A 16,111-nucleotide genomic window follows, 5' to 3' on the forward strand; every position below is an offset into this window, starting at 1 on the left:
TTTTATACATTGCATTTGTTCTTATAAAGCATATGGATATGGAAAACATTGATATTCCATTCCTATTGTATTAGATCTGATAGCTTTGCACAACTATTTGATAAAACACACAAAGCCCCCTCCCCCTAACTCCTAACCAACGTTCGTGGTATGACTAATTAGCTAACTACTTAGGACTCACACTTAACCACTCCAGTAAGGATATCAGTAGCTACCACCGTCAAAACAAATGGATGAGTTTAGCCATGGTTAGTTACAGTTGGAATAGAGTAGTACTGTATTTGGTGTACTGACACTTGGGCTACCTGTTCACTCATCAGATGCGATTATTTCTTCATGACTTGTCACTGAGGGATACATTTAAGCAGCTTCCAATTTTCACAGCTGTCAACACGCCACAAGTGTCACAACAGTGTGTGACTGTCACAACGCACGCTGACATCAACGTATCAGATGGCTGCACACACAGTTCATAGTGGAAGCCACCCTGATCTCTGTGACCAATGGGAAATACTATTTATACTACTGATATATGGATGTGTATGAATCAGAGACATTGATGTATTATTCTGTTATAGTAATTTATGTGTGCTGGTATTATGTGTTTATAGGGAGGAAATGGCGCTGGAAATGTCACAACTTCTGGCTTGGTGGGTAATGGAGAGAAATAGTTTTTTCTCGGATCAATGATCACCTGAATCACCCAAATCGATTAATCAAATGAATAATTTCCGAAGAATTCAAATGTATTATTAAAATTGTTTCAAATCCTAGTGCGCAAAGGGAAATGAAGAGATTTTACCAAGGATGTTATCTTGTTGATCAGTTTATGGAATCTTGAAATTAGACGTGTCTGCATGCGTGTGTGTATTTTGGGATGAAATCTGATTGTGTACCAGCTGTGGCATTGACCACAACTATTGCACTTTGAACACAACTCATTTCCTTAAAACTGGTTTAAGTTACTACTGCAGAAGTTACTGCAAACAACAAACACAGTTTTTTTCCCCTCGGACATCAATGAACGCTGATTCCCCTTACTATGGATTCCATAGTAAGGGGAATTGCATGCTATCTATAATAAGCGCTCTTTGTTAGAGCTAGTTGGCCAGCGCACTTTCAAGTCACCGTGTCTAAACTCAATCCCTGTTACCCCCGGAGCACTTTGAGGGGGTGACATGACACGACTATCCAGCGCTCAGCCCCAAAGGTCAGGTGAGCTGTCACCACCACACACAACATAGTCTCTCCCTGACATTCTTCTGTCACTCCGGTATCTGCCCAGGCTGGCCCTCCTCTTACAGGGAGGCTTAACGTCCGAAGATTGGATTAGCACCAGAAGAACCAAGGATTCCTCTACAGCGGCCCAAAGCCTTGACCCTGCCACACAGACAGACCTGGAGGGCCACCCGTAAATAGGGGCCAAATCCTGCCTGTCGGGTTGTTAATTAGAGATCTCAGAAGCATGCTGCAGGAGGCAGGTAAAAGGGCTGCAGACTGTGCTTACCGAAGCCCAGGAACACACTGACTAAGTTTAGGTGGGGTGGGGAAAAGGTTATAGGGTGAAATGGTCACACTAAATGGCCACACATCTGCAGTGAGAGTGTAATTGCCTGTGGGATGTCAGAGAGCAGTGACGGAGTCAGACACAGATTTTCCCCTTTTTGCCCCACTTAGCACTTGATTATTTTTCTGATTGTTACCAGTATTTTAGTCTTTGAAAATTACCACCGCATCACTATGGCGGCGCCGATTCTAGCGGGGATTCCGAGACGTCTCACTGCTCTGACTTTTGAAAATTGATTCCTCTCTTCTCTCCCTTCCTTGCGGGGAATGCAGGGGTCCACAGGTGCAGGCACTCAAAGCCGCCGGCGTGAGGAAGTACGACCTGAGCAAGTGGAAGTACGCTGAGCTGCGGGATGTCATCAACACCTCGTGCGGTAAGACTTTTCCCCAAGGTGGCGAGCTCTCAGGGAGATTCATGATCCAGCTCTGTGCACCTCCATCACTCACACCATCATTAATTCAGCCCCAATGTTAATAATTGAAAATCTGTCCAGTAACGCAACCTCTTCAAATGGGTTTTCGACCCGCTCTAGACTTTCCTGCCTAGGCATGATTTCCCCTGTAATTTTCACAGATAGCTAAAGTGGGAGGTAATTTCCAGGAAATTGCAACCAGGCCGAAATTGATAGAGGAATTCTATTTGGGTGAGGGTGTAAGATTAGGAGCCGACAGGAGAGTGTACATGCAGCTGCTACGTTGATGAGGGTACAGCATTGTGGCAGAGTGGGAAATTATTACCATTTAAGGTGAATTAGTGTTTTTCTCTCTGTACCTGTTTCAATATAAAAATATGGAGGAAAGTCTTACCGCCTCAGTCTGATTCGACATGTGTGAATAGGCGAGATGAATAGGCGAGCTGTCAGTTGGGGAGCGCTTCGTACCAACACTTCCCCTAAGAGCATGCTGTGCATCAATCAATGGCAAGCATAGCACAAACACCTCAGACGGTGGAAAATAGGGTCTAAGCTACAATATATGTGAGAAATTGACATCAAAGGGAAAAAAGTGACAATGTGTATTTGAAAGAACTTGACAATGTTTATTCAAATAAATTATCAAATTGTTTGACAGCCCTGTTTTTTGGCTTTTTGTATTTTTTCCAGTGATGAAGACATGGTTGTCTCATGGTAGGGTGGGGAATGCAAAATGGGTCAACTTTGAGCACCTCTATCTCCGAAATGTTTTGTCATTCAGTTCCAAAAAGTTACTTTCTGACCACTTCTGCTATTGGCAAATACACTACATGACCAAAGGTATGTGGACACCTGCTCGTCAAACATCTCAGTCCAAAATCATGGGCATTAGTATGGAGTTGGTCCCCCCTTTGCTGCTATATTTGCCTCCACTCTTCTGGAATGGCTTTCCACTTGATGTCGGAACATTGCTGCTGGGATTTGCTTCCATTCAGCCACAAGCATTAGTGAGGTTGGGCACTGATGTTAGGCGATTAGGCCTGGCTCGCGGTTGGTGTTTTCATCCCAAAGGTGTTTGATGGGGTTAAGGTCAAGGCTCTGTGCAGGCCAGTCAAGTTCTTCCACACCTATTTAAACAAACCATTTCTGTATGGACCTCGCTTTGTGCACGGGGGCATTGTCATGCTGAAACAGGAGAGGGGCATCCCCAAACTGTTGCCACAAAGTTGGAAGCACAGAATCGTTTAGAATGTAGCGTTTAGAATTCTCTTAACTGGAACGAAGAATTCTCTTAACTGAAACTGCCTAGCCCGAACCATGAAAAACAGCCCCAGACCACCCCCATCAAACTTTACAATTGGTACTATGCATTCAGGCAGGTAGTGTTGTACTGGCATCCATTTTACGATAATTAATTAGCTCAGGTTCCCAGAACATTCCCTTTAATCTAAAGAATTCACGTGTTTAATTAAAACTCACAAAATAAAACTTCTAATATTCCATATGCGTATGTACCCCTTTAAGATATTGTCTCTAGGAAACATGGAAATCTCCTCAAACCCAAAGGCTAAAATCAAACAAAACATTTCCAGGCCTTTTCAATTTGGTAGAAACATGCCTCTATCTCACTCACTCCCTTCAAGATTACAGCCCCCAGAAAACATTCCCAAGAGAGACAATGAAGCCCCCCCCACACACACACACACAAAAAAAAAACACTTGGTCAGCATTCATTATACTACCCCGATTCAGAAACTCAAACGTTGACTACAAACACAACCCAATAATAATGATAATTCCATTGTACTGCCTCTAATCATTCATTTTACACTTCCTCAATGGTTATATGTACTTAATTGAACATGCGCTACATTTGGATACAATACTGTTTGTATCCCCTACTACTTGACTAGTTTAGCCCAAGCTTGCTTTACAACATCAAAACCCATTCAGTCTGTATGTAAACAGTCTCTTAAAATGCTTGATAGGAATACCCTGCCATTAGACACACACAAATGTGATTAATGTGTACTGTCCTGTAAAATAAAATGAACTCAACCTGCAATCCGCTTTACTGACCTGACATTGTTCCACGTAATGGAAACAGATTATAATGTTAGAATATCTTAACTTCCTGTTCCAATTCACTGGTGTTACCTAAACAATCTACAACTTTCCCTTCTCTTTCGGCTTCACCCTTATGAATTGTCCCAGATTTAAAAGTAATATGTAAATCGCCAAAATGTATAACCTACATCAATCAATCCATAAGAATAAAAACACAATTCGATGGGCATAACTCTATCGCAATTATCTCTCCGCTATTATTTAGAATTCATTAGATTTAGATAACTGTCTCTTCTATGATTCAGTCATTTAAATACGACTCCATTCTCAATACGTTATTCAAGCAGATTATTTTGGCAACAGACACCGTCGTGCATCGAAATTTGCTTCGCTATTATTTTTAATGACTTAGTCTCTCAATTTAACCTAAACAAGCTATTAAAACCGTATCTTTCCAGGCAAAACATATCAATAGTTGAATTACAATCAGAATTAATTTTAGTCTATTGGTGTATAGACTGAGATACGAAGCCAAGTCTACCGAGTTGTAGGCAAGAGTTCTACCCCTGGACCACCAACACTATTGAAATGATGGAGACGCAAATAACCCTATTATTATAATTGTCTGTCGTCGTAAACTCCAGCACGTACTACCGAGACAATTCTCAGCCTAGTTTAAAGGTCCAAGCGTTTCCCAGCGAGGATTCTCCTTACTCTCTCTCTCTCTCTCGTTATCTCTGCCTTTCTCTTTTTCCCTGTATGTCCCCTTATCTTCTCTTTTCCTTTCCTCTCTTGACCCTTGTCACGCTCTCTATCTCCTACTCAGAATTTAGAAATAATTACTATTATGACTTTTGATACGTTATTAGGTCTCACACGCACATCATTTTTTCCCCTGCTGATATCCTTCTTGTAACTTTCTCTCACCCTTTCTCTACGCTTGCCTTCTTACCTTCTTTTCCCGGGATTCAGACAGCCAGGTATTCAACCTGCTGTTTCCCTTGACTATCTACTACTTTATCATTAATTCAAATTTTTCTACATCTCGACGTCTCTAAAAATTCGTACTTCTTTCTCCATTTTGGGCATTAGATTTACCTCTCCATTTTGGGCATAAGATTTACCTCTCATCCCCGGTTAATTCCAGGACCTCCTTTGAGGATTTACTACTCACGTTTAGTAAAACCTTGAAGTTACTATGCTTATTCTCACAATCTATGTGTATGTATTTCTATGATCTATGTATGTGCTCTTTTTCCCGTTATCCAATTACTATAGTTGGGAACTATACATGATACAGACAACATCTTGGTGTCATTATACTCCTTATAGTTTGCTTTAATATATGGAGTCCCTAGATTCTAAAATAAAATATTTCACATTCATTTATTCATCATTACAAATATGAATGTGAATATCTCAAAACGACCCTTTTTTTAATGTTTCTTATTTTTATGGAACAATATACTCTTCAAACACATAACATTTCCAGAGTGGGCTCTCTGGTACTTTTAATGATATTACCCATTTTATACATAGATATTGACATTATAGGTCAATTAACCAATCACAGCCCTCCTTTAGGATTGCACATTCAGCAAGTCACCGGCAGAGGGAGTTCCGTTTGAATCCATTTACCGTTCACTGTGTTGGTGGTGTTCATAAAATGTATCATAACTTCATAATTAGCAGGGAGCTCACTCTGGAAATGGTATGTACTTGTAGAGTACTGTACATTGTTCCAAAAAAATTCTTAAAATCAGTGTTAGAAAAAGTACTGAATTGTCATACTTGAGAAAAAGTTTTTGGCAACGCAGACGCTCATTGGCGCACGCGAGCAGTGTGGGTGCAATGACTGAATAACATGTACGTGTACATTTATTTTGCAACGCGAGCGGTGTGGTCAGCATGTAAAGCATTTAATAAAGTTGTTTATAGTACAATATTATGAGGAATGGGAATGAGAGGGCTACTTACACAGTGTTGGAAAGGGATCACGGCAGTGATTGAATGAGTGTATGAGGCATGAGTTGGTGTTCAGAGACTTGACCAGTGCAGGACAGGATTTGACTGGGAAGACACAAAACAATAACACATTACACTTAGACAAAAGTGCTAAGAATGAGTTGGTCCAAGCAAGGAGTAAAATCATTAATAATAATAATAATAATAATGTGATTGACTCGACATACAGTAATTTTATATATTTTATATATGTCCTCACAGTACTTGGAGGGGAAACATTCAATGTGCCAATGGATGAGCAGGCACATGAAACGTGGCTTCAGTTCATGTAAGGAGAAAGTTGACAATGGTAGTGGAGTGGAGTAGTCATCACCTCTTAATCAGGGAGCAGGAGGGCATTTAGCTGTAAATATAAATAGGCGATACATTCCATTATAGCTGCGCCATCCTAGGTTTGGACAACGGGTTTCTCTATGAAGTCTAACACAGATTGCACATCTAGCCCACTTGACACATCAAAGTAGCCCACGAAACGTTCCTGAATAAAGCCCTGATCATCCACATACCTGACGATAACTGACAACTGCAAGCAGACTGGTTGCAGCATAGGTCCCAGAGTGCGGGAGCAATTTTAACCCCATGGGGCCTGGAAAACTAGGAAAACTCTGGACCCTATAAGGTATGACAGTGATTAATCAGTTGTAAAAAGGTTTTATATGGGCTATGTGGGACCAGTTTTTACTAATCAGGTCACATGGGGAGGATTAAAACCCTGTCAAAACTGCATCTACCTTATACAGTATTTGTTTATATAAATGATATTTAGACTAGATTAGGTGGGGGATTTCCTCTACCCAGACACATAGACAACAACTGATAGACAATATAACTCACAGAGCTTGCTTTATGCATGTTTGCATCATGCAGGCCAATGCAACTGTAGGCCTTATAAAACATTTTAATAGTTTTTTTAAAACTATTATGTTGATTGATTTATTCCAGTTAATAATTTGGGATAAAAAATGTATAGGCAGCCTAGCCACCCCAATTTTGAAAATAAACTAAATTTGATCACATTCACATTTCAGCATAGGCTGTATGCAAGCTGCTCTTATTAGTAGCCTATAGTTCAGCAAGTAAAGCATCATAACGTGCAATTACCTCTGCAAGCTCCTTGTAGTTTCCCTTGTTGGTAGAACTTTCCCTCTCATCGTGTCCTCTAAAAACAAAAGCTTGTATGCCCAACAGTGGTGTTGATAAGCCGCTTGAAAAACATCCCTGTATCTTCTTACTTTATCGTTGTGTTGCGCAGTTTGAATACACAGACCGTTGTCTTAATTGATGCAGCTTTTTCCAGGCAGAGTTCGACCCTCAGTTTTAATTCACACCTTTTCCGTGTACCCCAGAGAATGAAAGTGGTTCTTCAACAAAAATTCCACAACATTTTCGGCAGCGTTGGCCATTCTACCACCAGATTCTGGCAGAGAAAACTACACACTAGTGCTGGTAGCTAGCTAGCTACTGAAGTTAGCAAGGCACATTTTATTAAATTGCAATAACTGGACACAAAAATAAAGTTATAATATACCTCCTCCATCTCCTATAATTTGAATTGAATAATGTCCAAAGTGCTCTTCACTCTTAATCTCGATCCAATAATGTCACCAAGCTTCTCAACACATAGAACCCCCATAATGCTCTGTGGCACAATCCCAATACAACACACTAGGTTCATTCTCTGATCCTAATTCTATGATTGGATAGACAACATGTCACTTCATACTGCAAAAGCTTTGATTGGTTGGAGGACGTCCTCCGGAAGTGGTCATAATTACTATGTATGTCTATGGAGGGGGGTGAGGCCTTACAAGCCTCCTAAGTTTTGTATTGAAGTCAATGTAGCCAGAGGAGGACGGAAGCTAGCTACACCATGGTGCTACCCTAGACAGTGCTGTTGAAGTTACTGTAGACCTTCATTGCAAAATAGTGTATTTTAATCAATTATTTGGTGACATATTAATATATTTAGTATAGTTTTATCTAAAAAGTATTACTTTTGTAATGTTTCACAATATTTTTTTAATGAAATTTCACTTGAGGATGGTCCTCCCTTTCCTCCTCTGAAGAGCCTCCACTGATGGAGGCATCAAAGATAATAAAGACTTACTCCCATAACCTTAAAGGATGAGTAAGTTACAGTATTTCAGAAGCTAGCAGATTCCTTACTTAACAGCAACAGCTGCAAATCCCAATAAAACTACATGATGTTTTGAAGTTCACTTTCCTTGCTTTGTCAAACAAAACTATCATGAATCTAGCAAAGAAGGTTTTTGCGGGTGCAGTATTCATTTAGTTTCATAGCACTAATGTTTGCTATCAAGTCTCTCACACTGGCTTTAGCTGGGGCTGCCCAGGCAAGTCTGGGGGTTGCCTAGCAACACGTGCCTCGCAGGTAGGCAATGTCTAGATCAGTGGTTCTTAACCTTGTTGGAGGTACTGAACCCCACCAGTTTCATATGCGCATTCACCGAACCCTTCTTAATTTGAATAATAAAATATGATTTTTTCAAATTCAAAACATAGGTATATACACTGCTCAAAAAAATAAAGGGAGCACTAAAATAACACATCCTAGATCTGAATGAATGAAATATTCATATTAAATACTTTTTTCTTTACATAGTTGAATGTTCTGACAACCAAATCACACAAAATTATCAATGGAAATCAAATTTAACAACCCATGGAGGTCTGGATTTGGAGTCACTCAAAATTAAAGTGGAAAACCACACTACAGGCTGATCCAACTAATGTCCTTAAAACAAGTCAAAATGAGGCTCAGTAGTGTGTGTGGCCTCCACGTGCCTGTATGACCTCCCTACAACGCCTGGGCATTCTCCTGATGCAGATGGTCTCCTGAGGGATCTCCTCCCAGACCTGGACTAAAGCATCCGCAAACTCCTGGAAAGTCTGTGGTGCAATGTGGCGTTGGTGGATGGAGCGAGACATGATGTCCCAGATGTGCTCAATTGGATTCAGGTCTGGGGAACGGGCGGGCCAGTCCATAGCATCAATGCCTTCCTCTTGCAGGAACTGCTGACACACTCCAGCCACATGAGGTCTAGCATTAGGAGGAACCCAGGGCCAACCGCACCAGCATATGGTCTCACAAGGGGTCTGAGGATCTCATCTCGGTACCTAATGGCAGTCAGGCTACCTCTGGCGAACACATGGAGGGCTGTGCGGCCCCCCAAAGAAATGCCACCCCACACCATGACTGACCCACCGCCAAACCGGTCATGCTGGAGGATGTTGCAGGCAGCAGAACGTTCTCCACGCCGTCTCCAGACTGTCACGTCTGTCACATGTGCTCAGTGTGAACCTGCTTTCATCTGTGAAGAGCACAGTGGCGAATTTGCCAATCTTGGTGTTCTCTGGCAAATGCCAAACGTCCTGCACGGTGTTGGGCTGTAAGCACAACTCTAGCAGTGCTCCTCCTTGCACAAAGACAGAGGTAGCGGTCCTGCTGCTGGGTTGTTGCCTCCTCCATGTCTCCTGATGTACTGGCCTGTCTCCTGGTAGCGCCTCCATGCTCTGGACACTACGCTGACAGACACAGCAAAGCTTCTTGCCACAGCTCGCATTGATGTGTCATCCTGGATGAGCTGCACTACCTGAGCCACTTGTGTGGGTTGTAGACTCCGTCTCATGCTACCACTAGAGTGAAAGCACCACCAGCATTCAAAAGTGACCAAAATATCAGCCAGGAAGCATAGGAACTAAGAAGTGGTCTGTGGTTGTCACCTGCAGAACCACTCCTTTATTGGGGGTGTCCTGCTAATTGCCTGCATCTGTCTATTCCCTATAATTTCCATCTGTCTATTCCATTTGCACATTTTTTTGAGCAGCAAAATGTGAAATGTATTGATTTTCAATCAGTGTTGCAAATCAGTGTGACTTCTGATGTTGCCTTTCAGACAGTTTGATTTCACAGAAGTGTGATTGACTTCCAGTGGTTACTTGCATTGCGTTGTTTAAGTGTTCCCTTTATCCTTTTTTGAGCAGTGTATTTTACTGGTGCACAAAATGAACCGTGCATCAACATCACTGTGTTCAAAGAACAAAATCGTCAAAACATGATTTTCACACAAAAACATAATAATGAATATTTACTGCAAATCAGTGTGACTTCTGATGGAGAGAGCGGAGGAGCGGGGAGTTGCCTTTCAGAGACCAGTTCAGAAATGTGTGGCAAGTACCACTCATGTCATTTTCGCAACAAAGTCTGTTCCTTTTCTTCGTTTTTTATGTCCAGCATCCTCGAAAAGGATTGCTCGCAAAGATATGTTGTAATAAACGGTATGAAAATCTCCAGAGCTTTCTTAGCAATAACAGGGTACGTTACCATTTGTTGACACCAAAACGTTGAAAGCGTTGTTGTTCTGAAGAGTTGCTGTTGAACCTGGCTCTGCTGAATTTCAATGATTTCACCGAGGTATTCATCATTGACATCTGTTGTCTCAACACTAAACGTGAACGGCTGTCTCACCCATGCTGGATATGACTCTCTTGTAGGGAAGTATCCGTTGAGAGACTTTGCAAGCTCATCTAAGTGCTTGGCAATTGCTTGCTTCAGTTCCGCTGGTACAGAAATGTCTCCGATTCCAGATACATCTTCGATATTACTTACACAGTCGTCCAGCAGGGCAAAGTTTGCGAAGTTATCGTTCTCTGTTCGTCGTTTCCATAACGGTAGCTTTTTTTGAAAATCCTTCAGGTTTTCCTCCGCTTCGATGATGTTGACTCCACCGCCCTACATATTTTGATTGAGATGATTGAGAGCTGCGAAGATATCAGCCATGTACACTAAAATGAGAATGAACTCTCTTTTTGAAGCAATCTGCATGACAATGTTGGTGCTCTTGCAAAAACAGGGCTAATTCCACACGCACGGCAAAAACACGATTCAGCACCTGTCCCCGGGATAACCACCGAACGTTAGAATGGTACAGAAGTACCTCTAATTCAGAGCCCATTTCTTTACACAGCTCACTGAAGATACGGTGCCTCAGAGCACTAGTTCGCGCACAGTTCACACATTCCACTACCATTTTTAATACTTCTGCCAGTTTTGGAGGCAAGGTTTTTGTTGCCAACGCATGCCTGTGCAGAATACAATGCATAACAATGATATGTGGTGCATCGGCTTTTACTAGCGCACCAAAACCAGACTTTCTTCCCAGCATGACTGGAGCTCCGTCTGAACAAACTGCAGAAACCATATCCCACGAAAGATTGTTGTCTTTGAAGAAGTCATCCACAAGTTTCTTCACATCGGCTGCCTTAGTTGTTGTTGTAAGAGGCTTACAAAATTAAAAATCTTCCTTTATCATGTCGTCTTTCACATAGCGCACGAATACAGCAAGCTGGCTTAGATTGGAATCGTCTGTGGTCTCGTCGAGTTGAAGGCGGAATTTTGCCGGGCTTGAAATCAGATCTGCAACTACTTTGCTCATGTCCTCTATTCTGTCGCTGATGGTGTCATTTGAAAGAGGAATTTGGGATAACTTAACTTCAGCCTCTTTTCCCAGCATGATATTCGCCATCTTCAACACAGCTGGTTTTATGAGTGTTTCAACAATGGTGTGTGGTTTGCCCTGCTTTGCGATCAGGTAAGCAACTTCATACGATGCTGTGAGGATCGGTTTGTTGATGGGTACAAAGCCGAGAACAGGCAGAGTAGCCTTTTCATCGAATTCAGCAAGCGTTGTGTTCTTGTATTTTCCATCTCCATGCAGCTTAAGGAAGTGTTCTCTTTGTTTTGCCCAGTGCTAGACTAGAATTGCTCAACTTGGCATTGCAAATCATGCAGTTAGGACGCTGACTCCCATCACATTCCATTATACATGTGAATCCATATTGTACATATTTTTTTGCTCAACATAGTAAGTATGAAGGGATTAAAATATTAAGAAAGAAATCACAAGACGTACCATCACGACAGTCACAAGTCGACTACTGAGCGTACCAAATTCCCTGCAGCACAGATAGGCCAAGCGATGTAGCGTGATCACCTGCAGCCAATGATGGCCAAGCGGGGCGTGTCATCACGAATCATATTAGTCGAATGTGTGTCTTGACCTCCGCCGAACCCCTGGGGTTCAATCGAACCCAGGTTAAGAACCACTGGTGTAGATGGCACGTGAAATTCCCATGATTTGTGAAAATGTATGGCCCAACCAGCTAGCGCAACAGCTAAAATGAATGTAAAAATATATATATTTCAGCTGATAGAGAGAAGTAACTGACAATACTACATTATGGCATTCATTAATCATAAAACTATTTACATATAATAGAAATTTGGCTACGTATTTGGGAGAAAAAAATTTTTTATGCTCATTCACTCTAAGTTCTGTTGATGTCATCCCTGTGTAGATATTGAGCTGCTGGCGGCATGCAGGGAGGAGTTCCATCGCCGTCTAAAGGTCTACCACGCCTGGAAGTCCAAGAACAAGAAACGTGACACAGCCACAGAGCAGAGGGCCCCCAAATCTATCACGGACTATGGTGAGATACCCCATCCTGGGCTATTATGCTACTGTAGGCTACCCTCTTCAACCCAGGATTGTGTTCAGAAATTAACACGTTAACATTAACACGCTATTACCATTTCCTGTGTCCATTGCAGACATGTTTTCAACAGTAACATCCTTTTTTCATCTGTTTTCTTTCTGTGATCATATTTGACCTTGAAAGTTGTGTTACACGTAACTGACAAAATAAAGGAAACACCAACATAAAGTGTCTTAATAGGGCGTTGGGCCACCACAAGCCAGAAAAGCTTCAATGCACTTTAACGTTGAAGTGTCTGGAACTCTAATGGACGGATGCGACACCACTCTTCCACGAGAAATTCCTTAATATGGTGTTTTGTTGATTGTGGTGGAAAACGTTGTCTCCGGCACCGCTCCAGAAACTCCCATAAGTGTTCAGCTGGGTTTGTGATCTGGTGACCGAGACGGCCATGGCATATGGTTTACATCGTTTTCATGCCCATCAACCGATTCAGCGACCATTCGTGCTCTACGGATGGGGGCATTGTCATCCTATGTGGGTATATCCATGATAGCCAAAATAATGGCCTGCCCATCATTTTTATACATGACCCTAAGCATGATGGGATGTTAATTGCTTAATTTACTCAGGAACCACACCTGTGTGGAAGCACCTTCTTTCAATATACTTTGCATTCCTCATTTACTCAAGTCTTTACATTATTTTGGCAGTTACTTGTACGTCCACACAGAGTACCTCATTTGTCAATGTACTTTCGCTGGAGGGAAAAAGTCTCACAATTGCATTCATGTCGGATTAACACGGAGGGCAAAAACCCAAGAAGAAGCAGCAATGCTTCAGTGAGCCCTCGGTGGGTTACATGAGGTAAAAACAGTGGGGTTTGTCTTCACAGCTTCACCGTCTCTTTTCCTGATAATGATGGAGGGGGATTAATGTCCACTTTATAAATTACCTTCCTGTTATTCTTGACATTCAATTAGTGTTCTTAAAAGCCTTGCCCCAAAACCTAGCACCCATCTGCGTCAAAAGTATTTGTTCCCATTAGACTTAGCTGCCACAACGCATCATCGGGTTTAGCTGTGTGCTACCATGACCGCTTGCTCTATCCAGTCAAGCATGATGTATTCAACTCAGACAATAGGGGAGGTTGGAAATCATGTTTCAAGAAAGTATTATTTAGTTACATGAAAGCTACCCAGAACAGATGTTGCTTTCACTGCATTTTCATTTCTTGATGTGAAAGCTTCTGAAAGGCATGTTGAACCCATTTTATATGCCTTTTGTTTGGCTGCAGTTCTCTCTTCTCTCACTAATGGAAGCATGTCTTGGCAAGTCTGCCATGTAAGAGGGGGGAAAGCAGCTTACCTGGCTTTTCAACCATAGCATTGTTTGTGTATTTTATGCCATCTTTGATGTCCCATATTTTCAGAGTTTCATGTTTTTGCTTCCTTCCACCACCCTATGATTTAATCATTCAACTCAGTCATGTTCTAGCATTTAGCAAATGAATTGCTTCAAACACTGCTGTGTAAATACAGTATTGTTCCTCTTACAAAAAATAATAATAAAAGAATTCCACATTTATTTGCCTCGGTAATCACACAATGTCATAATAAAGCAGTATTGTGGCAGTAACAAGAACATCAAACCCGCCACACACAGCCCAACAGAACCCGGCTCCAGCCGTGGCCGCCCAGCCGCAGGAGATAGCCATGAACCGCCAGCAGCGCTACTTCCGCATCCCCTTCATCCATCCCGGTGACCAGTACAAGGACCCCCAGAACAAGAAGAAGGGCTGGTGGTACGCCCACTTTGACGGGCCCTGGATCGCAAGGCAGATGGAGCTACACCCAGACAAGCAGCCCATCCTACTGGTGGCAGGTGGGTCCCTCGGGATAGATCAGCTTCATATGTTCTTTATATGTACATTGATGTGTTTGTAATATGAAACTCTGCTCTGTCATAGTGCATGTTGTGAATGTGGTTATCCCATCCTAAAAAAGAATCCCTATTCAGTCATATGTTATCCTTTCCTGTGTGTGTATTAAATCCTGTTTTTGACTGTGTCCCTCCTCTCTCACTGTCTCCCCATCCTTAGGAAAAGATGACATGGAGATGTGTGAGCTAAGCCTGGAGGAGACGGGCCTGACAACGAAGAGGGGGGCTGAGATCCTCCCTCGGCAATTTGAGGATGTTTGGGAACGCTGCAACGGGATCATGTACCTTCGAAACGCCATCGAAAGCAGACAGGCCAGGCCCACGTACGCCACAGCTATGCTGCAGAACCACCTCCAGTGAACCAGAGGAGCACCCATGTCCATGGGCTCAAAAAGAATGCAGTAAATAAAGGGAAGAAAGCAGAAGCATTCCCTATTATAGCAGTCTGAGGCTAATGGTTATCTCACTGAGGTCATTTAAACATTTAACTTAGATATGTTGGGTTTGTTTCTTTGTTGGGAATATACATACCAATTTACATCTCGTCCTCAAGCAATGACCTACGATTGAATGAAATGTTTACGAGACCTTAACTATTTTATTGGTATTAATGAGAAGTTTCAGATCGGCCTTTCCTCAAAAGTCTTAATTGTATATTCATGTTTAGTTAAATGAAATTTAAGCACTGTTGGAACTATTGTATTTGATTGAATAAATTGTTGAGAATAATTGATTTTGTCGACACATTTTCAGGATAATGCAGCTGCAATGTTCCTGTCTGTAGGGCTGGTATTTCCATAATGCTGGGGGCAGGTTGTATCCTTGATGTTGAATTTGTTGCTGTTTTTTTAAGAAAGCTTATTTTACATTTTGTATTTTCATGACAATGAAAACACACCAGCTCGCATCTTTTAAAAACAGGACATAGGACTTTTGCATTGATAGGTGATTCATAGGAAGGCAGATGACATCTCAAAAATATCTTGTTTACGACTTTGTCGAAGACTGTATTTTGAATGTCATCGTTAACCATACATGAGGTTAATTAGAGCACAAACCTCTTTGGAACATAGTGAAAGAAATCAGTCACCATTTGTATTCCATAGTGACAGATTATTTAACTCCTTTTTGAAATTGTAAACGTCTTTTCATAGAGGGAACTCCAAGTGCTTTCTGTTCACCATAATACTAAAAACCGAATTGTCCAACTATTTTAACATTGAAAGTTTAATTTTTCTGTGTGATTTGTATTGGTCTTTCAATCTCGATTGCTTGACTTGCCTATCCTTGACATTCTGACATGAGTAAAATCATCTCATTGTGAACCCCCAATTATAATTTGATAATGAGTGTTAATAATTGTTCGTATTTTCTGTATATTAAAATTGTTTAGCAATTTCAGGTTCAACTTCAATTGTATGCTGAGTATTGCACTGCAATATAGGAAATAAATGCATTCAACCTTTTGTCATTGTAATAGCAAGACTTGCCCATTAAGTCAGGTCTTCTGTTAGTACCTCAAACGGCTTAGACTAGCTAATTGATTACAGTATCTAACAAGATGACTGATTAAGAATGAATGA

The 16,111-nt window shown here is 41.6% G+C and overlaps 1 protein-coding gene across 5 annotated transcripts in view; it reads left to right on the forward strand.

The window, feature by feature from the left end:
- Nucleotides 1-15,994, forward strand: part of LOC118368501 (unconventional myosin-VI-like) — a 94,449-nt gene extending 78,455 nt beyond the window's left edge. For 3 of the 5 annotated variants that reach the window (XM_035752643.2, XM_035752645.2, XM_035752647.2), the window contains 5 exons: nt 612-650; nt 1,840-1,940; nt 12,450-12,581; nt 14,253-14,471; nt 14,689-15,994. In XM_035752643.2, the coding sequence (XP_035608536.2) occupies nt 612-650; nt 1,840-1,940; nt 12,450-12,581; nt 14,253-14,471; nt 14,689-14,888 (691 nt within the window). In that variant the 3' untranslated portion in view covers nt 14,889-15,994. The remainder of the gene's footprint in view (nt 1-611; nt 651-1,839; nt 1,941-12,449; nt 12,582-14,252; nt 14,472-14,688) is intronic. The other 2 variants (XM_035752646.2, XM_035752648.2) reach the window with 1 other exon arrangement.
- Nucleotides 15,995-16,111: the final 117 nt, after the last annotated feature.

This window comes from Oncorhynchus keta, chromosome 35 (assembly GCF_023373465.1).
Source record: "Oncorhynchus keta strain PuntledgeMale-10-30-2019 chromosome 35, Oket_V2, whole genome shotgun sequence".
NCBI lineage: Eukaryota > Metazoa > Chordata > Actinopteri > Salmoniformes > Salmonidae > Oncorhynchus > Oncorhynchus keta.